The sequence below is a fragment of the Vombatus ursinus genome, unplaced genomic scaffold (genome assembly GCF_900497805.2).
Source record: "Vombatus ursinus unplaced genomic scaffold, bare-nosed wombat genome assembly UNPS02014779.1, whole genome shotgun sequence".
NCBI lineage: Eukaryota > Metazoa > Chordata > Mammalia > Diprotodontia > Vombatidae > Vombatus > Vombatus ursinus.
The window spans coordinates 33,441,012-33,465,946 of NW_020954557.1; the positions used below are offsets into that span (position 1 = coordinate 33,441,012).

The window sequence follows — 24,935 nt, forward strand, 5'->3', positions numbered from 1 at the left end:
ATTTGTAAGTGAAATATTCAAGATTAGTATTTAAGAAACCCAATTCCCATTTCCCTCCTATTGAACAAACTTCATTTTGTTCCAAATGACTATTTTAACTGAAACTCTAACAGCTACAGCAGATGTACTGGGTGGAGATTTATATTATACACTGATATTGATCATTTCACTGAACATAAATTACCCCTCTCCTATCTAAATGCCATATATTGCAGGCTTAAGGGAACTTAAAGAAATATAGGTTTCTAACACTCTATGCCTACCTCACAATGCTAGAAAAATGAGAAATCAAATCAGTGGGGGAAGAATCCAGTCAATTTTACCTTTAAAGATCAGTCTAATGGGACATTTGCTATTCTGTTAATAAAAAAATAAAAAAAACCAGATGACTAAATTTCCCCTTTATCAACCAGCTCTCTTAGTTTCAACTATTTGCAATGAGTACAAAAGACAATTCTGGGTCACAAGTCTTTCATACAATCTGCTGTCTTCACTACCTTTTTTTGAGAGGGAGAAGAAAGAATGTAAAGGACGAGAGAGAAGCTCTGGGTGTATATGTGTTTGTACATATGTAAAGGAGGGTGATAGACAGATGGAATTGGTAGACTGTGGGTAGAAAGATGGCCAAGCTAGCATCTGGGTTGGAGATAACTCTCAAGTGTCCCAAAAGGTCATATATAAGGTCTTGCTTTCCATTTCATGTTGACATTAGTGTCTACTCAACTTACTTAAGCCCTGTGTTTGTATTTTTGCTTTGCCTGTCAACTATGACTCCTACAAGATGCCTCCATCCTAGCTAGAACAGGAAGGAAAAGCTTTTCAAATTTCACTTACTTATGCTTTTACACAAGAGAAGGTGAATGAACCAGAAGAAGTAGAGATAGAGATGTGAAGGAAAAAGAAAGAGAGAGAAGAGGAGGGAAAGAGAGTGAGACAGAGACAAAAAGATGTACACATGGAACTCTGCTTAGACTCTAAAGCTTTCTGAGAAGTGTTGAGATGAGAAGCAAATTAAACAAATAGAGTAATCTTCACAGAACAGCTTCACTATTTTGTTGGAAGGGCAATGCATTTCCAGAATATCAGAAACACTTGTTTTTGAATATAACTACAGAGAACACATTTTTATTTCCAAAACTAAATAGAAATGATTCTTAATTATCCGCTTCATTGGCAGAACTCGCTCCCTATCCAAGTAAAAAAGAGTTGACTATAATATATTTCTCCTTAAGTACATAAATTTCATTATTTGAAGCTAGCCCTACTACCTACTGAGTAAAAAATGAAAGAGGAGTAATTTTAGGAGTTAAAGAAATATTTTAAATAATTAGGGAAAAATATAGAACCAATTTATTTATCCATACAGAACAATATTTTTCAACTTGAGAATCATGAACCAAGATGTATCTACATCTTTAAAGCAACATACACTTGCTTCTCATGATCCAATATTAGAACCTCACTTCACCTTGATAACAAGGAGCCATTCTTTTGCTGTGTTCTGTTCGCAAGTCAGGGGGCATTAGAAAACAAACACCACTGGGAAGCTTATATTCATTTTTCATGTAATATATATTTTTCCATCGATGTCCACAGGCCTGCATGAAACACAAATGCAAATTATATAATAGCAGTATTCATGCTGTAATTGTTTGCATAACACCAACTGAGGACAAAATGCCAATACATACCACAATAGTTCCATTCTCTTTTGGCTGTCTGGAAAGACTGACCCCCAACCATTGATTGTCTCTTTCTCCCAAACATGTCTTTCCACAATAGTCTCCAGCAGGGTTGCCTGTAGAACGTACAAAAAGATTACTTTCCATAGTTATCATGGAAATAGCATTACACTACATCAGCTCGTAAAAATAAACACACGAATTCAGGAAAATTTCAAGTGAAATTAAACTCTACTTTTGCTTTCTCAATTCTGTGTTCAGTATTTATGAAACTCTGTGGTGGATAAGGAGTTCTGAGTCTACATTCTCCGAGTATTCTTAATGTCTCTTGATATAGGCTATATTAGTCAAATACATATCAGTTCTGTCAAATTATCAGTATGGTGGAGACACAACTTCATTTACATGCAATAACTAAAAAGAGGTGGGGTGTCTAGGAGAGCACTATTAAAAAAAGTGAGTAAAGCCAATTTAAACATCCTCTGAATAATTTTTAAAAAATAATTAGACCAATTGAAAATTTATTCACAAATTTCTTTTAGCTATTAACCCAACAAAATGAACTTAAATATCAATTTAGTAAGGAGAGAATAAGATAACATGATTAATTTGCCTTTTGTTCTATTTCTAGAGTTTAACACAATGATCAACCCATAGTAAACACTTCATAAATGCTTGTTGATGGAATGAAAAGGATCAAAATTCAAAATTTATCTCTGCTATTTACTGTTTGAGCCCGTTTCCTCCTCTCAGAAATGACATCAATCTAGATGACCTCAGACATTCCTTCCAGCTCTAAATCAGTTTTGATGATCTTAATAAAGAACTTAATTACCCCTGATGACACCTGGCCCAGATAAACTATACTCAACTACTGAAAGTGCTGATGGATTAAGGACTGAGCCATCTTCAGTGTTAGATAAAAGAGAAGGAGGGAGCCAGTATGATGTAATGAGAGGCACTATGATGTAGGCTGGCCCTAGCATCAGCATGAATTTGGTTCAGATCCTGCCTTTGACACCCACTAGTTTTGTGACCATGAGTAAGTCATTTAATCTCTCTGAGCCTCAGTTTCTTTATCTGGAAAATGAAGGTATTGGACTAGATGGCCTCTGAGGACCCTTGAGCTGCTAAAGCAAAGGTCTGACCATATTACTCCTTCACTCAACAGTGTGCCATTCTCAAATACCTCCTCTGTTTAATATTTAAAGCCCTTCACAACTTCGCTCCAACCTACCTTTTCTAGTCTTATTATATATTGCTTCACTTCACATACTTTGTGATATAGCCAAACTGGCCTTTTTGCTAGTCCTTACACATAACCTTCTATCTCTGTGGTTTTGCAAAAGCCTACGAGACACATTCTTCCCTCCAAATCTCAAAATCCCTAGTTCTCTTCAAAGCTCAGTTCCCAATGCCACCTTTTCCACCATGCCTTTTCTGATCCCCCCCAGCTACACATCTCAACCCCTCCCCCACTCCAAATTTATTATATATATTTTTATGTATATGTGCAGGTTATCTTTCCCTATAGGAAGGGCAGAGACTATTTCATTTGTCCCTGTTTCCTGAACAGAGCTCCTGACACATCATAAATTACTGTTGTTTGACTGAAGTATTCACAAGAAGATGTTGTTGGGAGTATCTAATCCTACCTTTGCCAATACATTTACTTGATACTCCATCTCCTGTCTCTGTGTTTTCATGCCTAGGCACTCCTTACTTACCTCTGCCTCATAAAGTCTCTCTCTTCCTTTAAGATAAAGCTCAGGCACCATTTTCTGCAAGATCCCCTTCCTGACTCCTCCTAACTCCTCACGCCCCTTTCACACTACCTTGTATTTAACTGCTTTGCATATATTTGTTTGGACAGCTAGAAGGTGCGGTGTATTGAGTACTGGCCCTGGAGTCAGGAGGACCTGAGTTCAAATCTGGCCTCAGACACTTACTAGCTGTGTGACCCTGAGCAAGTCACTTAACCCTGTTTGTCTCAGTTTCCTCATTTGTAAAATGAGTTGGAGAAGAAAATGGCAAACTGCTCCAGTATCTTTGCCAAGAAAATCCCAAATGGGGTCATAAAGGGTAGGGCATGACTGAAATGACTCAACAACAAATATATTTGTTTATTCATTTTATATTTATGCAACATATATTTATATGTGTATACAGTGTCTCCCTCATAAGAATGTAAGCTCTTCGTAAGTAGGAATTGCTTCATTCTTCATCATATGTTCCTGGTGCCTGGCATGTAGTAGGTGCATAACAAATGCATATTGATTGATTCTTCCTTCTCTTTAACTTCCAGAAAATAAGAGTTTAGAAAGGTTGGGCAAACTGGTGAGCTTTAATTATTGTTGTTTCTAACTTAGATTTTATATCATATTGATTCATTTTAATGTTCATTTCCATTTCTATTTCATTGTGCCTGAATCATTAGGTTTCTCACACTAGAGTCACTTTTCCTATAAATCTGGCATTTAAGTTGGGGTTCTTAATTGAGGGTCCATGGATAGATTTCAGGGGCTCCATGAAACCCTTCCCATGGGTAGGAAAAAATTTTATCTTTATTTCTACTAAGCTCAAGCCAAAATTGAGTATTTTCTTCAATTATTTAAAAATATTATTCTGCAAAAGGGTCTGCAAAAAGTTTTCACTAGAATGCCAAAGAGATCTACAAAGGGGATACAGAAAAAAAAAAGGTCAAGAACCCATGGATTCTAGAGGAAACAATCCACATTCAGAGTGCTTGATTACATGTTTATGGGTAACATATTAGAGATGTGATTCCTTTACACTGTTTTTTTCTCTCCACCCCTCACCCAGGAGCATTTTCTTGCGTATAAAGGCTGGAGAATGAGCCTGTATTTGTTTGTTCTTCAAAAAGATGTCAAGGGAAAACAACCAAACCCTCAAACACAGCTGCCCTGAACAAACAGTACACAAAAGCCAATCATGTAGCCATCAAGGAACAATGCAGTATGGTTTCACCACAGTATTGTTACATAAGAAAATAGGTAGGAAATTCCATATGCAGGCAGTAGCTGTACTAACTGTGCTGTACTGTAACTAAGCTGTACTGTGCCTTGTTGATTTTTCCCCAAAGACTGTGCATAATTTTTTTATTCAGTGTAGCACAGAAAATGGCAAAAATTTCATTTAAAGGGCTACAGTTCAAAGGAGACATTTTCATTTGCTTTTTTACAAAAAGCAATGCTCTGAGTGAAAACAATCTCTATGCTAAGTTCAAGAATGACAAAATAGCAACTAAACACTTTCTGGTTTGGGCAAAAATTTTAAATACAGGGAATTAACTAAAGTTGATGGTTGTAGCTCCATGATGGCAAAAACAAAACTATCTAGACCCAATTTCTAGTAGTCTGATTTGTTCATTCAACCTAGTTGTTTGATTCTCAAGAAGAAAAAATTTAACTTATAAATCCCTATTAGATTAGATTCAATTAAATAATTAAGTCAACTCATATATATGTGTGTATGTGTGTATACATATGTATCCGTATACATACATACATATAGCTGGAAGGGTCCTTACGTGATAATTTAACCCCCTCATTTTACAAGAAGAAAACAGTGTATTATAGCAGAAAAATCACTAGCTCTGAAGTTGGGAGACCTCGGTTAAATCTCAACTCTGAGTTCCTAAGGAATATAGACTGTTTCATGTTTTGTATGTGTAGCCCCAGTGCCTGCCTCATAGTATGCACTTAATAAATGCTTACTGATTTACTTGTGTGACTTTGAGGAAGTCACTTAACTGCTATAGGCCCTTGCAAAATTAGGGGATTGGACTAGATGGCCTCTAAGATAACTGTCCAGGTCTAGGTCTACGATCTCATGAAACTGAGACCCTGAAATGTAAAGTAACTTACACGAGATCACACAAGTACCTAGTAGTAGAACTCAGTTCCTCCAGTTCCAAACACAGAACCCTTTTTATTGTACCAGTCTCTTCCCCAATACTTCAAGCACCTTAAAATACTTCAACGATGACCTCCCCTCAGAAACTCAATACCTTTCACATGCAAGTCAAGACATCACCTGTGATGTCATGGTCTTCTTTGAAAATGAAGGCCAAGCAACAACAACTTTTGTAAGAAATATGCAGGAGTGACTGTGGGATCCCCACTTGACACTATCAATGATTTTACAAAAATATGATCAGTAAGGTAAAAAAAAAACTTTGAAAACTTTATATTATTTAATAGGAGAAAAGGTTTGATTATAATTAGTCACCTAATTAAGAACAGTCATTTTTAACTTGAAATATATTCCATAAGCATGGAAACAGAGGAAAATACTCTAAGAATTCAATGTAAGATCCTTAAAGCCAAGAATTATTTTTTTTCTTTTCTGTCTTGGTTTCTAGCACATAGTAGGACCTTAACAAATGCTTGCTAAATTTGGCCCCAAAGAGGAAACATGAGAATATATCTCCCTCTCCTCCTTGAAGAGGTTGGTTGTGAAACAAGCCTATGGTTATAGAACACTGCAGAAACCATCAAATTCAAGTAATCTATTGGTTCATTTTGCTGAACTGCTTCCACCCTCATCCTATTTTCTTCCCTTTTTTAAGGTAGGGGTTCTTAACCTTTCTGTGAGTTATGGATCCCTTTTGCAGTGTGGTGAAGCTTATGGACCCCTTCTTAGAATAATGTTTTTAAATGAATAAAAATAAAATACATGGGATCAAAAAGAAAGTAATCATACTGAAATACAGTTATCAAACTATTTTTAAAAAGTTTATTGACCCCAGGCTAAGGAGTTCTGTTGTAAAGTATCGCTCTCTGGGGAAAAGGGCCTGGAAACACTGATGTCAAAACAAATGAAATCAATAAAAACTTTAAAAAATAAATACATGTTGAATTGCATTTATTTGGACACCCCACTAAAATATGCTGGCATCAATCATCTTTTCATGGAAGAAAGAAATGGACATTTTCATTCTCGTGAATATAGATCTGTTTTTCTGCTACTGCCCTGCTATTTCTAAAGTATGACAACAATAGTCAAGTCTGTTTCCAAATTGTATCAGAATTGAAAAAGCCTTATTCCAGTTTGAAAGTAATATTTATAGGCCTCTGTCCCTCTTGGTTTCAACCAGAATGAGAAGCAGAAAGCCAAACACTGAGCAGAATGTTATTCATGTGGTAATGTAGTACTTCTGATTTGGCCAAATCTGAAGATTATTGAAAATGTCAAGAGAAAGCTAATTCTGTTAAATTTTCCTGACAGAGGAACATAAGCAAACTCAGATTATCTTCATATTTTATCTAAATGCCATGCTGAAATGATTTATAACCTGATTTTCAATTCAGTTCATACTTAACTCATCTAAACTCCTAGTAAATCAAATCAACTTTATAATTTAAAAAGTACTTTACATGGCTTAACATCAAAGAGGTCAGCAGAAATTAACATGTGATAATTTTCCCTGCTTTTATAGAATTGGAATGACTAATTCCAAGCACAGCTGAATGTATTTTCCCAGTAGACAAAGTTACATAGAACCATACTCTCCTCAGCTCATGCTGTAGATAAATCTCACAGATTCTCATTCCTCCTTTGGAAAAAAGAAAATGTGAAAATGTTTACTTACTACTTGAGTTTTTCTTCTCTACTGCCTTGTTCAAATCTATGCAATTACTATGAGTAAACATTTCTGAGAAACAGAATATAAAGTATGCTACTACTATGGCAGCTTGACATGTTCATCTCGATTCCTTTCTGGGAAGCTTTGTCTTGTGGTTAGGTGGAAGCATCACAGCTCCAAATTCCAAGACAGTTATTTAAACTTTCTGGACCCCAGTTTCCTTATCTGTTAAATAAAAGCATTCATCTAGATATCTAAGGTTGCTTCTAGTTCCTCATGCCATTATGTGATACATACATAGCTCATGACCTCATAGAGAATGTGAACTATAACACAGTACAGGAGATATTTCACATTTGTCTTTATATTCCTTGAGTACAGGAGATATTTCACATTTGTCTTTATATTCACAGCACTTAGCACAGTGTCTGCAAACAGTAGGTGTTTAATAAGTGCTCATTTACTGATTTATATGCATAAAACAGTTGATAAGCATTTATTGATTGGCATGCTTTCTTATACTCTGCTGCTTAAAAAACCCTTTATATTGAAGAGAGGACAGATGTACCTATGTATACCTGAGGGTTTATTTACTATTTCACTATTTTCAGAATTCTTTCTTAAGACTTTTTTTAAACTGTTTGTTCCAAATACATCTATGGCATCTTCTCATTTCTCACCTGGTTGCCCTTCTCTGGGACCTCTCTGACCTTTCCACCATACCCCAGGAATCCCATTACAGTGAAAATCTCATCAACCTTCAAGATCAGCCTTGGTACTACACCTCATCACCACCCTCTGTCCCTCTGATTGAAGAATGGAGCTATGAACTCTAAGACCTCCACTTAAGGAAGGAGCTCAGCTCAGACATCTCATTTCTCAACTGGTTATACTACTGTAGGGCTTCTCTGATTTTTCCTTTCATGCTTCTGTGTCAGGTACCTCTCCCCACCCCCTACCACCTGCTTTTCAGCTTTTTGTGGGTAGTGTTCCCCCATTAGACTGTAAGCTCCTTGAAGACATAGATGGTCCCAAGTCTCTGTAAAGTAAAGAATAATGAAGACCTCCAATTGAATGTAAGGTCCTTGAGGGCAGGGATGGTCTCATTTTTGTCTCTGTATCCCCTACCTCCCAGCACAGTATTGGTCTACCAATTAAAAGTGCTTAATATGTGCTTATTGAATGAGTGATTGACCCTCATTTCCAAATATCTAGCTTACTTTTTAAAATTACACTGAGATTTGATTCTATTAATACATAGGGCCTCCAAAAGTTTCTTCTAGTATATTTATCAACAAGAGGGGTGGGGGGTTAAAAGGGGGAAACTATTTGTATTTTGTATTTTTCTTGAAGTTCATCACTCAAGATAATCTTATAAGGAGAGGCAATGAAGTTAGATTTATTGTTACAAAGTTGAGAGAAAAATATACTTTTTATTGACCCAAGTCTTTATTCTTTCCTTTCTCCAAGTCCATAGTTGAACATGTCAGAAAAAAAAAATATGCCTAATTGCTACCCAAGTTGGATTTCTGATAGCTGAAATCAAATAACAGCATCTTGATACTAAATCAACCAGTAGAGGGAGCCCACAGTGCTGTATGAATAGGCAACACTTTTTATGACCTCAAATAATAATCTGTACATTAATGTGACCCTCCTGGAAAGCCTTACAATCTTTTTTCATCCACACTTTCTCTCTAACATTAACCTCCTAATCACACTAACTTAGGAAGTTTCCCCAACATCTAATAAAACATATTAGCCATAGATAGGTGAGACATTTGTTGCTAATTAGCTCAAACTAATGCATGTAGTGAACATCAATAAAAACTATGTTAAATGAAAATAATACAATTCTTAAGTTGAGTGGTGGCATAGGAAATGACTAAACTTCTTATTAGAATAAAATTTTGACTGTCCTTTTCTTTAGCTTGGTTATTAGCTAACAAGATTTTAAATATACTATAGCAAGTGTTTAAATAACTATAAATCATAAACCTTCTCTAATAATTATTAACAATGAATTTCAATGTCATATTCAAAAAAATGACAGATCACAAATCATTAATGGCTAACTATACTAAATTTACATGAGCTAAATTTCTTATTAACACAATACTACATAAAGTCATATAGTTTATTCTACTATTTGCAGCCAGAACTGTGAATATTTTTACCTTTCTCTCCTATTTAGAGAGGGCTATTCTGGACCTGGGCTACCTAGCTTCACAGTGGAAGAGCTGGGTTTATGGTCTGAGGTGATCTGGTCTAAAGGACCACCAGGAATGCAAGTCATTTCTGAAATTGATCTGAAGGCTCAGCATCCCTTCTTAAGTATTTGTAAGTATGTATTTGTATCTGAAACTTTAAAATCTCCAGATCCTGTAAAACAACCCCATTCAAGAACTAGCTAACAAGAAAGTATAAATAATATTTCTATCTAGATGTACCTAGGGTAAATACTCCTTAAAGTAGATATAATTTTGAAATGATTTCCTTTAATTGCATTTGTATGAATTATTTAATCATTTATTCAGACTTTAAGATATAGCTATTACTTAAAACCATAATGCTATAATAAAATTTCCAATATTAGAAAATTAAGTATAATTTATAATGGCATTCTCCAATGCATGTGATCTCATCAATGCATTTATTTTCTCCAATAACAAAGATCCCACCCCATCCATGCCTTTCCAAGTCCGTTACTGACTAATGTTCCACTTTGGATCCCTTTGGTAGTCTGGTAGTCTTTGGGCCCTTTCTCAGCATAATGTTTCTAAATGTATAAAATAAAACATATAGGAAACCAATTGTCTTGAAATGAAGATTTAATTTTTCCCATAGACTGTGAAATCTATGGATGCTAGGTTAAAAAACCCATAATCTAGAGGGAATCCTTCTTTGATCTGGGGCATGTATTAAATGTTCTCCATAATGTCAGTGGACACCTTTGTCAAGTATATACATCATTATTCTTTGGCTTTTTTGATGTAAATAATACTACTTAACATTTTGGTGTGTTATCTGTTTATGTAAGGATGATGTGTGGCATATATTATAAGGATAGAGAGGGGACCTGTTATTTAAAAGGTAATGGGAACTCTCTGAATGAAGATGCTCCCTTTATCAATGCAGGTCAGTAACTCATAGTCTTACAGAACTGCCCAGAACACAGAGGTTATGTGACTTGCCTAGGATCACAGAGCCAATGTGAGAGAAGCAGAACCTGAACCCAGGTCTTCCTGGTTCTGAGACCTGATCTCCATCCATTATACTATGTTGCTTCTCTCCATAAATAACCTATTTGATGTTCTATAAAAATAAATAACAATTTCCAGTCCTAGGAAATGAAGGGGTCAAATTCTTAATGCTCAGGACACCTTAGATTTAAGCCCTCTCTGAAAATTAAGTATATTATAAAAAAGGATTTATAATGAATATTCAAAAGCTTGCCATGTTTTTGGTATCCTTGAAATAACCATGATCAAAATAAAAAGTACAAGGTAATCTGTTGGTATTATTCAGTAACAGGTAGCCCTTACTTAAAATATTATACAAAGTTTGCGAATCTACAATTTAGAAGGGACATAAAGAGTTTGGGTAGCAAAGCTGCACTGAGAATCCAAGAAAGAGGATACAGCTTAAAAGTAATGGAAATCCAAAAGCCAGCCCAGATCTCAGCATCACTCTGAGAGTTTGTCCCACCATCCTTTATCAATGTGGAATGTCAAGTTATAGAGGCCCTGAGACTCAGACTAAATATCATCTGAACCTTCTCAGCTAGCATTCTGCCAGACTGAGGCATGGGGTAGAGGGGAGGTAGAGGTTATAGGATGCTAAACATGCAATGATGGGATCATAAGTATTTCTTCAAAAAGACAAAATTCTCTATGTTAATACAGATTCAGATAATTAACAACAGAAACCTCTACTCTACAAGACAATGTTGGTAATCCAACTTTGAGATGATAAAAGTGATAAGATAATGAGATGAAGTTGACCCAAGAATGATAATAGCATCCTTCCAAAATCATGTAATTTTAAAAAAGTGTTTCCAATCTGTAACATCATAAGATTCCTAGAGAAGATGTTTTAACTGAAAAAAGATATGAGCCCCTTCAGACTATAATGTGTGTATGTGTACATATTTACACATGCATTTGTTAATACATACATATGTATGTGTACAGTACATATGCATCCATGTAGTATTTATACTTTGTGTGGATGTGTGTGTGGATGTTCCAATATTCTAAAAATTCCATGGATCTCACTGCTCTAGTTATTCCTCCCAGTGATGCAGAGTACAAGCCACCCATGTCTGCCCATCCTGTGCAATTCTCATTCGTTTCTTCCTATTGGAACGGTACCTACCCAATGTGCCAGGAGTCATACATATGTATATACAAGCATATGTTTATTGGTAAGTGTCAACACCCATAGATATGATAATAATCTCTATCCCTTCCTGACGCTGGTTTAGTTCCATCCAATTCATGAACTTCCCCAGTTCACAGCCTCAGTCCTCCTCAAATGTTTCATTCTCTCTCACTCCCCTCTACTTTTCCTTCCCCCTACCGACACACATATCCAATTAGTTATCAATATTTGTAAATTCTACCTCCGTAACATCTCTTCTCTCCTCTACATGGCTTCTATACCAGTTTTGGATCTCATCATCCCTAACCTAAACTACAATAGTCTATCCAGCCTCCTGTCCCATCTCTTTTCTGTTAATATGCCGAAGTAATATTCCTAAAATGGTGGCCTGACCATGTCACTCCCCTGCTCAAGAAGTTTTAGTGACATCCCTCTTGCCTCTAGGACAAAATACAAATTTCTCTATGTGACATTTAAAGTCTTTCACAATCTGTCTCCAATCTATCTTTCCAGGTTTCTTTTAAATTACTTCCCCTTATTCACTGTATTTTCCAGCCAAATTCTCCATCCCCTTCTTCTTTGTCTTTGCTCAGGCTGTCCTACATACAAAGAATGCATTTGTTCCTCACTTCTGCCTCTGGGAATCCTGAGCTCCTTTCAAAGCTCAATTCAGGTACAAACTGCAAGAGGCTATGTCAGATCAGATCACCCTAACTGTTGGTGTTCCTCTCCCTGAATTTATTTTCTACATATTTTGTATTCACTTATCAATGTAGATGTTGTTTGTTCCACGCAGAATGGAGAATGCTTGAAGGCCAAGCCAGTCTTCACTTTGATCTTTGTGACTCTGGAACCTAGCAGAGTACCTGCTATATTTTCTGCACTGAATAAAATACGTGTTGAATTAAGTCAGAGTGATTGCCTCTCTCAGTGAGAGAATTCCTGTTTCTAAGTACTCTGAGGTTTTCATATGATACAAGATGTTAGAGCTGGAAAGGAACATCAGAGATTGTCACAGAAGCAAATTTCTGCCCCTCTTCACTCAGATTCCTCCCCCCTCCCCCACCCCGCCTGCTGTTTGGCTCATGTGGTTTGGCTAAGGGAGCCTTTGTGACCCAGAATTGATTTGGACTTATGCATAAGTACTGCCAGCATTCACCCCAAGCACAAGAAACTTGGGCAGAACTGTCCCAGCCACATGAACACAACGAGCTAGGTGCCAGTTTTCCAATATTTAACTTCATGGTTGTTGCCAAAAGGATCTTTTTTTTTCATCATCGGGGTGTCATCCAAAGTACAAGTGAATGATCAAGTAAGTATTAGGCAGAAGATGCAATCTGGAATGTATTATAGAAAACTACCATCAAAAAAACTAAAGGGAATGGAAATCCTGTCCCTCGAGAGTGATAACTTGGTAAATTGCTAGAAAGCAATAAGATTAGTGAGTTATGTTACCCTAACAAATGAAAATATTAATAATACTCCCTGCCTTAGGGAGGGGTGACTTCAGAAGTGACAGATCTATAGGAGTCATGGGTCATTTTGTGTCTTAACAAAATAAAAACAGGTGCGATTTTTCAAAAAATAACATGTCTGGAATTTCAAAAGCAAGACATTTGTCTTTTGGTGATAGAGCTAACTAAGCTAATCGGACAGAAGTAATTACTGGTTTAATAGTAACTTCCCACATTTTTTTCAAATGTATTCTACTATGTAAACCAAGAGTTTGGCTCAGAGGATAAAATTTTGAGGTAGGGGCCAGTGGGGGAAAGAAAATTAATAAAAGGGACCTTCTGATGGATCATAATTCACAGAATTCTAGAGCTGGAAAACATATTAGTCTTTCTGTTCAAAAGCATTTATTAGTTACTTACTATATGCCAGGTCTATTCATTCCATTGAGATAAGGCCAAGTATATAAAGGGATACTGGAATAAGCTGTAAGAAGTTAAGAATCCTATTCACTTGAAGTCCTGGGAAAGTTCCTATAGAAATGTTTGCATGTTGCTTGATAAAGAGAATTCCCATTTGCCCAGAGGACAACAATTAGAAAGTTCATATGACCATAGTACTATATTTTAGGATAATTGAATTTTACAGTGGCAAATCTGAAGTACAATTGCTAATACTCTTTTTGAATCATCAAATAAACATTAAATTTTATTCAATCTTAATTCCCATGATGGATGTGTTTTACTGTATCTGAATTCTTTAAAAATTGGCAATCCACACATAGCATGTATGTTAACTCTCAGCTAGCTAAAATATTCCATTATAGTGATATAAAAATTAATAAATCTTGGAACATAGCTCCTCCGAACAAATACAGCCTTGGTGAGAAACAGTGAAAATCCTAATCTTGGTAATACATTATCAGCAGTGTCAGGGAGGCAACAGTCCTGCCTAAGGCAGATCCAAGCTTCAATATTACTAAGGAGATGACATGAAAGTTAAAGTTGTTGTTCAACCATTTCAGTTGTGTTCAACTCTTTGTGACCCTATATGGGGTGTTCTTGGCAAAGATACTGGAGTGGTTTGTATTTCCTTCTCTAACTCATTTTACAGATGAGAAAACTGGGGCAGCTAGGTGAAGCAGTAGATAGAGCACTGGGTCTAGAGTCAAAAAGACATCTTCCTGAGTTCAAATCTGGTTTCAGACACTAGCTGTGTGACCTTGGGCAAGTCACTTAACCCTGTTTGCCTCAGTTTCCTCATCTGTAAAATGAGCTGGAGAAGGAAATGGCAAACAACTCCAATATGTCTGCCAAGAAAACCTCACATGGGGTCACAATGAGAATGACATGACTGAACAAGAACAAGCTGAGGCAAACAGGGTTAAGTGACTTACCCAGAGCCACAAAGCTATTAAGTGTCCCTGGCCAGATTTGAACTCAGGTTTTCCTGACTCCAGGTGCAGCACACTATCCAGTATACCACCATCAAGGATAGACCATTAATTAATAAATTAGTTAACTAAAACAAATTTTTATTAATTGTATCCCCAGCACTTAGCACACTATCTGGCACATGGTAGGCATTCAATAAATATTTATTGCATTGTATTAGATTGAATTGGATGAGCTAGGGTATATCACTAGGCACAGAGGATCCTGGAAGAGGCATAAATATTCCAAATGTGCTAAAAGCACTAGGGATCTGGAGCTCCCTTTGCCTACAGATAAGGGAGGATAGGAATGCCACACAGAAAGAATCCCTCTCCCAGAATGCACTTCTGTGTCTTCTATGATATTTTTACCCTTGGTATTGAAATGTAGACTAGTAGAATCATAGAATTTAAGTAAAAAAGTGCTGAAATTGATTGATTTGTTTTGACCATGCCTCCTCTCTCCTTTTACGGGTGAGATAAATAAGATTCTGAGAAGGAAAGTGACACTTGCCAAAGGTCACAGGATGGATTAGTGGCAGACTGGGGCTTGTCAACCTCAAAAGATGTGGATTTGATATGTGAATTCCAGGGCTGGAGTGAGACTTTAGGATAAAGAGCAAGGATGTAATAGAAAAAGTCCAGAGGGCAGCCTGAAGAGGAATGAGACAGATCCTCACTCCAGCCTGGAAACTGACACTCTGGGAGTGCCCTTTGCACCTGCAGCCTCCCTCTCTGATTGGATGGCTCCTTGCAGATCCGCCATTTGAGGATTCCCAAGTCAGTCACGTTTCATTCCTCTCCAAGTTGTACTCTGAACTTCCTCTATCAAGCATCCATGCCAAGTACCTCTGAACCCCCTTTTCATATTCCATTCATGCATTGTCTGTAAGCTTTCTACTTGTATTTGTATTGTCAGTGCTAAGCACAGTGCCTGGCAGATAGTGAACCCTTAATAAATACTTGTTGATTGACAAAATATCAGAAACCTGTTTTGGGAGTGTGAAACAGCAGAAAGCACAATGGATCAGAGGACCTGGGTTGAAATCTTTCTTCTCATACTACTTACATGATCTTGGGCAAGTTTCAACTTTCCTAGGTCTCAGTTTCTTTATCTGTAAAATGACAGGGTTGGACTAGATGACCTTTGACATCCTTTCCAGGTCTTATGATTCTGGAAGAATCCATGAATCTCAAATCCTATCTAGTGTTCTTTTTTATTCTTGTTTTAATTATTTTTGGGGGAGGCAATGAGGGATAAGTGACTTGCCCAGGGTCACACAGCTAGTGTCTGAGGCTAGATGTGAACTCAGAGCCTCCTGATTCCAGGCCAGTGCTTTGTCCACTGTGCCACCTACCTGCCCCTGTCCTAGTGCTCTTTTGCCACGAAACCCCTTTGTTAATAAATTTAGTACTCTACTTAGATTATCCCATTCTGCAGCAAGAGGAATTTCTGACCCATCTTTGGTAATAAGTCTAGAAGGAGCACATAAAAAATGATTTCTGCATGACAAATACTGTTGCTTAATGGTTATGGAGCTGCCCTCCAAGTCTGTCTTAGTTGGACCTGGGTTCAAGTCCCTTTTCTGAGATATACTGGTCATGTGACCCTGGATGAGCCTCACAACTTCTCAACTCTAGGCAATACTCTAAAACCATAAGTTGCCATAGAAAGTGACAACCGGGATTTGTAGTGTTAGGTTTCCTTATACCAATGAAACCATAAGTCTAGTCCGTATTATCCCTATTTAATATTTTAATATATAATAATTAATATATAAGTATACATAATTAATGAAGATTATGGTGATGCTTTTTTAAATACAGGGCTTTCTTTTATTTTTCTACTTGGGAGCATGATTATTGATGATCAGCTCTATTCTGTGAAGGCCCCTATGTAAAATGCAGAGGCTTAGTTAGTATTTGACCTGAGGCAGCTATCCCTTTGTGCTGGGCCCAAGGCTAAGTATCAGAAGGTCAAGACCACACTGCATCAGAGGTGAAGAGATGTCTCCCAGGATTCTGCCTGTTTAGATCCTCCACTGCAAACTGATTGGTCCAATTTGAAGGTGAAATCTTGAATGCTGATTGCATGATCACTGATACATCACCAATTACTATGACAGTTTGTATTGTACAGAGAATAATGTATTTCTCATTTATGGTACATTTCAAATGTTTTTTTTTTGTTTATACATTCTACTTTCTGCTTTTGTTATCTAACTTTCCTTCATTTGTTAAAAAGAATAGCATGTAAATACAGCTTTTATAGAATTTGACTCATGGCTTAATGCAGAAACCCAGGGACTGAGAAGCCCTTAGAATCTAGTCAGTTCTTTTAGGTAGGATACACTCAAGTCTCACACACACATGAAAAAGAGAGTACAGTCTGCTCCTGAAATAGGAGTGGTTCGGTGTTTCACTCTCAAGAAAACCTCCTTTGTATTTCAACATGAACATTTCATGGCAAGGGGTAAGAATGTTTCTTCTTTTTCTGACCTTAGTCAAGAAGTTGCATTATAATAAGAAAAGACATTTTGTTTAAAGGTTACTTGGTATTTAATTTCTCTTAACTAGCATAAATTTCTTTTAAAGTTAAGAGACTAAGAAATGCTTTCCACTTTTAATCAGTTAAATAGCAAGTTCATTTGTTTACCCTTTTAGGAGATAACTAACATGCGAATTTGTTCAAAGCGCCAAAGTTAAAGGATTCACTTTGATGTTTAATGAGTTAAATAAACAGTAATGATAATAATAATAATAATAACAATAATAATTGATATTTATCTAGCACTTTATATGCATTGAAAACTTTGTGAGGGAGATACTATGGATATTAGTATCCCCATTATACAGGTGAAGAAACTGAGTTTCAAAGAGGTTACATGATTTGCTATAGCTTTTTTATAATAAAGGCAGTATCAAGGCGATATTCAAATCCACATCTGCCTCCAAGTATATATAGAATTCTACCCATTAATGCATTACTCCAGGCTGCCTCATATTCATTCTCATGTTTCAGTCAATCCCTTTGATTTATTGACAATGCCATGAGGTCAAAAAATCCATCTTTGGCTCTGCACCTCCACTAGAAACCTGTCTGCCTTTTAAAGGAGAGCGCTCCATAATGCTTACTGAATTATGTAGTTAAGTAAATACATCCACAATAGAAGCTGCACTCTAGAAGTTAAATTTGCCTTCCAAAAAGGTGGGGGGAATGCTCACACCCCCAGAACAAGTTCAAAGTGAATCCTCTATAAAGAATCCCTCTAAGGCATATTAAGCTAACTGTGTTTTCCCCTAATCTCCCACTTACCCAGCTAAAGGTCATGATCCTGCCTTAAGTCTGTAGGAACAGCGGGAGAATAAGATTCAGCACCCTCAAACACTATGTCACCAGTGTGGCTGGGTACCCCTACCTAAATCCTAAAACTTAGAGAAGAAAGTGAGGAAGACCTCCCTGAGCACTAATACACAAAGCACAGCTTTCTCAAGCAGAAGAATTCAGCACCTCACTATGTGAAGTAATGTCACTTTATAATGAAATACGGATCACCTTGACCTATACCTCTCAGAGTTCTTAAGAAAATATTTTTATTGGTCAAAGATTGCAGAAACAGTTTAAAATGTTCCTTGGCTGATTTAAAATTCAAAATATTATAATTAAATTAGAGTACTGACACTGGGAACAATAGGGATGCTATTGTATAATAGGGAAAATGATATCTTCTGTACTTTTACTAACTAAATATTCTTCATAAGGCAAGGCAGACTGTTGAAACAACAAATATGAACAGTGAATAACTCACCTAATTTGTGTTTATTGGGTTTACTTCAAATTAGTCCTTTCTATTTCTAATTCTAAGGGAAGCTTCATTCATAAGTAGAAATAGGTCCTAGATTCTAGTGAACTGGCACCCTTCTCAAAAGGGGGTCAAAATCACACAAAACTGGCACTCATCCTCTTCTGCTCCTTTTAGAAATCTAAAAACACTTTGATCATGGAAATCACATGCTGGTGAGTTCTATAAAGTACCTTAGGTTTCAGCAAAATAAATAAATAAAAGTTCAATAATATCATTTGACTGGCAACTGATCAAGGTTGATCATACCAAGAAGCAAGAAAATCCAGGGCAGTACACAGTTATAATTAAAAGGTTTTCTGGGTCTAATTCTCCCTATAATCATAGTCAGGAAGGATAAAGGATTTACATGATTCTAGGATTTCTTTAATTGACATTTATTGCCATTCTTTCTCTCACTCTCTTTTTTTAATGTTAAACGTACCTTTTGTTTTTTATATCACCTCATTTCTAAATGTATCTCTTCCTCTCACTACCCTGTGAACCATCCCTTGTAACAAAGAGTAATAAAAGAAGGAAGAAGAAAAAAAAACAAGGGAAGTTCAGTAAAACTAGCCAACACATCAACAGAGTGTGACAAAATATAAAATGTTTCACACCCATAATCTCATACCACTGGAAAACAAAAGGGGTGGGGGAGGTGGTGCAATTTTTTCAGTTTTTTTTATATGCCATTTAAAACTCTTTCCCCTTTTGGCATTTGGCCAACTTTACAAAGCCCTTTAAATTTCTATTTTTTTAAATTAATTTATTTTGATTTATCAACAATCACTTCCATAAGCTTTGAGTTTTAAATATTTCTCCCCATCTTTCCCCGCCTCCCTCCCCAAGATGGCCCACAATCTGATATAGGCTATACATACACATTCCTATTAAGCATATTTTCACATTAGTGATATTATAAGGAAGAATTAGAACCAATAGGAGGAACCACCAGAAAGAGGGAACAAAACACAACAGAAGAGAAAAAAATAGCAAATAGTATGCTTCAATTTGCATTCAAATTCCATAGTTCTTTCTTTGGATGTGGATAGCATTTTTCATCATGAGACCTTTGGAGATGTCTTAGATCCTTGCATTGCTGAGAAGGGCTATGTCTACCAACATTAGTCATCATATAATGTGGTTGTTACTGTGTACAACGTTCTCCTGGTTCTGTTCATTTCACTTCGCATCAGTCTATTCAAGTCTTTCCAGGATTTTCTGAAGTCTGCTTGCTCATCATTTCTTATAGCACAATACTGTTTCATTACATTCATACACCACAACTTGTTCAGCCATTCCCAATGGATGGGCATCCCCTCAATTTCCAATTCTTTGCCACCACAAAAAGAGCTGCTATAAATATTTTTGTACATGTGGGTCCTTTTCCCATTTGTACGATCTCTTTGGGATACAGTCCTACGAGTGCTATTGCTGGGTCAAAGGGTATAAACATTTTTATAGGCCTTTGGGCATAGTTCCAAATTGCTCTCCAAAATGGTTGGATCATTTCACAACTCCACCAACAATGCATTAGTGTTCCAATTTTCCCACATCTTCTCCAACATTTACCATTTTCCTATTTTGTCATGTTGGCCATTCTGATAGGTGTGATGTGGTATCTCAGAGTTGTTTTGATTTGTATTTCTCTAATCAATAGTGATTTAAAGCATTTTTTCATATGACTATGGATGGCTTTAATTTCTTCATCTGAAAACTGCCTATTCATATCCTTTGACCATTTATCAATTGGAAAATGACTTGTATTCCTATAAATTTGACTTAATTCTCTATATATTTTAGAAATGAGGCCCTTATCAGAGACACTGGTTATAATAATTCTTTCCCAGTTTTCTATTTTCCTTCTAATCTTGGTTTCATTGGCTTTGTTTATGCAAAAATTTTTTCAATTTCATGTAACCAAAGTTATTCATTTTGCATTTCGTAATGTTTTCTATCTCCTGTTTGGTCAAGAATTCTTCTGTTCTCCATAAATCTGATAGGTAAACTATTCCTTGCTCTCCCAGTTTGCTTATAGTATCAGCCTTTATATCTAAATCATGAACCCATTTTGACTTTATTTTGGTATATAGTGTGAGATTTTGGTCTATGACTAGTTTCTGCCATACTCTTTTCCAGTTTTCCCAGCAGTTTTTGTCAAATAGTGAGCTCTTATCCCAGAAGCTAGGGTCTTTGGGTTTATCAAATAATAGATTACTACAGTCATTGACTACTGTCTCATGCATACCTAACCTATTCCACTGATCCAACACTATTTCTTAGTCAGTACCAAGCAGTTTTGGTAATTGCTGCTTTGTAATATGATTAAGATCTGGAATGGCTAGGCCTCCTTCCCTTGCATTTCTTTTCATTAGTTCCCTTGATATTCTGGACCTTTTTGTTTTTCCACATGAATCTTGTTATTATTTTTTCTAGCTCTATAAATAATTCTTGGTGGTTTGATTGGTATGGCACCGAATAAGTAAATCAGCTTAGGTAGAATTGTCATTTTTATTATATTAGCTCAGCCTACCCATGAGCAACTGATGTTTTCCAATTATTTAGATCTGACTTTATTTGTGTGAAAAGTGTTTTATAATTGTGTTCATATAGTTCCTGGGTTTGTTTCAGTAGGTAGACTCCTAAATATTTTATAATGTCTACAGTAGCTTTAAATGGAATTTCTCTTTCTATCTCTTGCTGTTGGGCTTTGTTGGTAATATAGAGAAATGCTGATGATTTAGGTGGGTTTATTTTATAGCCTGCAACTTTGCTAAAGTTGTTTATTATTTCAAGTAGTTTTTTTTTACTAGATTCTCTAGGATTTTCTAAGTATATCATCATAAAATCTGCAAAGAGGGATAGCTTTGTTTCTTCTTCACCTGTTCTAATACCTTCAATTTATTTTTCTTCTCTTATTGCTAAAGCTAACATTTCCAGTACAATATTGAACAACAGTGGTGATAATGGACATCCTTGTTTCACCCCTGGTCTTATTGGAAATGCTTCTAGCTTGTCCTTATTACATATGATGCTTGCTGAAGGTTTTAGATAGATGCTACTTACTATTTTAAGGAAGACTCCATTTATTCCTATGCTCTCTAGTGTTTCAATAGGAATGGGTGTCGTACTTTGTCAAAAGCTTTTTCTGCATCTTTTGAGATGATCATGTGGTTTCTGTTAGTTTTGTTGTTGATATGATCAATTATGCTGATAGTTTTCCTAATATTGAACCAGCCCTGCATGCCTGGTATAAATCCTACCTGGTCATAGTGTATTATTCTTGTGATAAGTTGCTGTAATCTATTTGCTAATGTTTTATTTAAAATTTTTGCATCTATATTCATTAGGGAAATTGGTCTATAATTTTCTTTCTCTGTTTTGACTCTTTCCATAAAAGAATTCCCATAAAAAGAATTTAGTAAGACTCCTTCACCCATTTTCCCAAATAGTCTATATAGTATTGGAATTGTTTGTTCTTTAAATGTTTGAAAGAACTCGCTTGTAAATCCATCTTGCCCTGGAGATTTTTTCCTAAGGAGTTCATCAATGGCTTGTTCAATTTCTTTTTCTGAAATAGAGTTACTTAAGTATTTTACTTCCTCATCTCTTAAGCTGAGCAATTTATATTTTTGTAAATATTCATCCATTTCACTAAGACTGTCAAATTTATTGGCATACAGTTGGGCAAAATATTTCTTAATTATTGTGTTAATTTCCTCTTCCTTAGTGGTGGATTCACCCTTTTCATTTTTCATACTGGTAATTTGGTTTTCTTCTTTCTATTTTTGAATTAAATTAACCCAAGGTTTATCTATTTTATTGGGTTTTTTTCCCATAAAACCAGCCCTTAGTTTTATTTATCAGTTCAATAGTTTTCTTAATTTCAATTTTATTAATTTCTCCCTTTGTTTTCAATATTTCTAACATGGTGTTTAATTGAGGATTTTTAATTTGTTCTTTTTCTAGCTTTTTTAGTTGTATGCCCAATTCATTCATCTCCTCTTTTTCTATTTTATTCATGTAAGCATTTAGAGAAATAAAACTTCCTGTAAGAAATGCTTTCACTGCACCCCATAAATTTTGGTATATTGTCTCATTATTGTCATTCTCTTTAATGAAGTTATTGATTGTTTCTATGATTTGTTGTTTGACTCATTCATTTTTTAGGATTAGATTATTTAGTTTCCAATTATTTTTTAGTCTATCTTTCTATGGCCCTTTATTACATATAATTTTTATTGCATCATGATCTGAAAAGGATGCATTTAATATTTCTGCCTTTCTGCATTGAATTGTGAGGTTTTTATGCCCTAGTACTTAGTCAATTTTTATGTATGTGCCATGTACCACCGAGAAAAAAGTATATTCCTTTCTATCCCCATTCAATTTTCTCTAGAAATCTATCATACCTAACTTTTTTAATATTCTATTCAGCTCCTTAACTTCTTTCTTGTTTATTTTGTGGTTAGATTTATCTAGCTCAGAAAGGGGGAGGTTGAGGTCCCCCACTAGTATAGTTTAGCTGTCTATAATTCAGATGTCTATTTTTTCTAATCATAACTTTTTAACCCTTCGTGTTCTAGATGCTGGGTTTCTTTACCTTTTCATATTACTCGAACATCATTTTAAAGTTTTTCTTTTCCTGTTCTCCTCCAACTGCCTACATATATGTCTATCTCTCTCTCTCTCTCTCTCTCTCTCTCTCTCTCTCTCTCTCTCTGTGTGTGTGTGTGTGTGTGTATATATATATATATGTATGTATGTATGTATGTATATTTCTTCCTCTTACGCTCTTTGGTTCCTACCTAGGTCTTGACATTCAATATTCTAGTCCTCTTCTTCTCTGCATTTTGTAGAGTTCTGGCCTTCAAAGGGCAATCTTTTGGTCCTAAGGCCCTCTGACATACTGTACATGTAGGTATAAATCTCATTTGGAAAATAAATCCGGAGACAAAGACAGGACACAGAGGCCATTAGTGACCTTTTTGAACAAACTTTTTGCTTGTTCATCTCTTATTATCAGTTTCAGACCTGGAATACTTCCCATTCATTTATGTCTCACTCTCTCCTAATTTATTCTATCTCTCTAATCTAGTCTATAAAATCTAAAAGTTGGGGGTGGGGGGGACACTTAGAAATATCCCATGCTATCCAATGCAGCACTTCTCTTCACAATGTTCTGATACACTTCCTAGCCTCTTTTTGAATACTTTTGGTAATAGCAACCTTGCTACAGTTAGCCCATTTCAATTTTTATGCCATAAAGTTATTTACATTGAGCCTTAATGTGCTTCACTTAAATTTCTACTCACTTGTCCTGATTATGTCCTAGCTCCCTTCAGGGAGCTATTCAGAGCACCTCCATTCCCTGATACGAGAACTTTTCAATTATTTGAGAAAAATCATCATGTCCCTCTATCACTTTTTTTTTCTTTTTTAGGCTAAATATTCCCAATTGGATATATAGTTTTAGTATACATGGTAGAAAGAGCAGCAAATTTGAAGGCCAAGTACTTGGGTTCAAATCCCAGCTCTGCCACAACTACCAGTATGATCATGGGCACACTTAAACTCTCCTGACCTCAGTTTCCTCATCTGTAATAAATAACCTCGAGTTCCCTTCTCTATCATTCTATCATCTTTAATCAACTCCTATATGATATGTTTTCCAAATTTTTCATCAGTCTGGTTCCCTTCTCGTGGCAACACTCCAGCTGGCTGGTGAGGAAAGGATAAAGGGAAGAAGAAAGGAGAGGAGAGGATAAAAGAAGGGAAGGGATGGGAAGGGAGGAAAGGATGGAAGGGAGGAAGGGAAGAAGGGAGGAAGGAAATGAGGAAAGGAAAGAAAAAGGATAGTGGGAAGAAGGGAGGTAGAGGAGGAAAGAAAGAGAGGGAATGAAGGGATGAGGGAAAGGAAGGAGGGAAAGAAGAGATGGAGGAAAAGAAGGAGAGAGAGAGGGAAGGAATGGAGGAGGGAAGGAATGAGGGAGTGAAGGGAAGAGAAAGAAAGGAAGGAGGGAGAAGGAAAGAGAAGGAAAAATAGATGGGGAGGAAAGGGAGGGAGAGAAGGAAGGAAGGAAAAAAGGAAGAAAAAAGGAAAAGAGGAAAGGGGAATGAGAGGAAGGATTTATTAAGCACCTACTATGTGCTTAGTAAATAGTAAAGCTACTATTTCCATTTGCTATTTACTATACAATTTATTATTTCTTAGCAAAGAGTAAACATCTCTAGGATTTTTTTTACTTGGTATTTATTGCCATTCATTCTTATTATCTCTCTCTCTCTCTCTTTGTCTCTCTGTCTCTGTGTCTCTGTCTCTCTGTCTCTGTCTCTGTCTCTCTCTGTCTCTCTCTGTCTCTCTTCCCCCCTTCCTTTCCACCTCCCTCCCTTTCCTTCTCTCTTTACCTTTCCCTGTCTCTCTTTTTTAAAAAAAAAAATCTCTTCCTCTCACTACCCTGTGGACCATCTCTTGTAACAAAAAAAGTAATAAAAGAAAGAGGAAAAAAACAAAACAAAACAAGGGAAGTTCA

General features: G+C 36.1%; 1 protein-coding gene across 2 annotated transcripts in view; it reads right to left on the reverse strand.

The window, feature by feature from the left end:
• Positions 1-24,935, reverse strand: part of ITGA4 (integrin subunit alpha 4) — a 98,429-nt gene that overhangs the window by 67,923 nt on the left and 5,571 nt on the right. For both annotated transcript variants that reach the window (XM_027866002.1, XM_027866001.1), the window contains exons 3-4: positions 1,692-1,798; positions 1,469-1,598 (exon numbers count right to left, since the gene is read on the reverse strand). In XM_027866002.1, the coding sequence (XP_027721803.1) occupies positions 1,469-1,598; positions 1,692-1,798 (237 nt within the window). The remainder of the gene's footprint in view (positions 1-1,468; positions 1,599-1,691; positions 1,799-24,935) is intronic.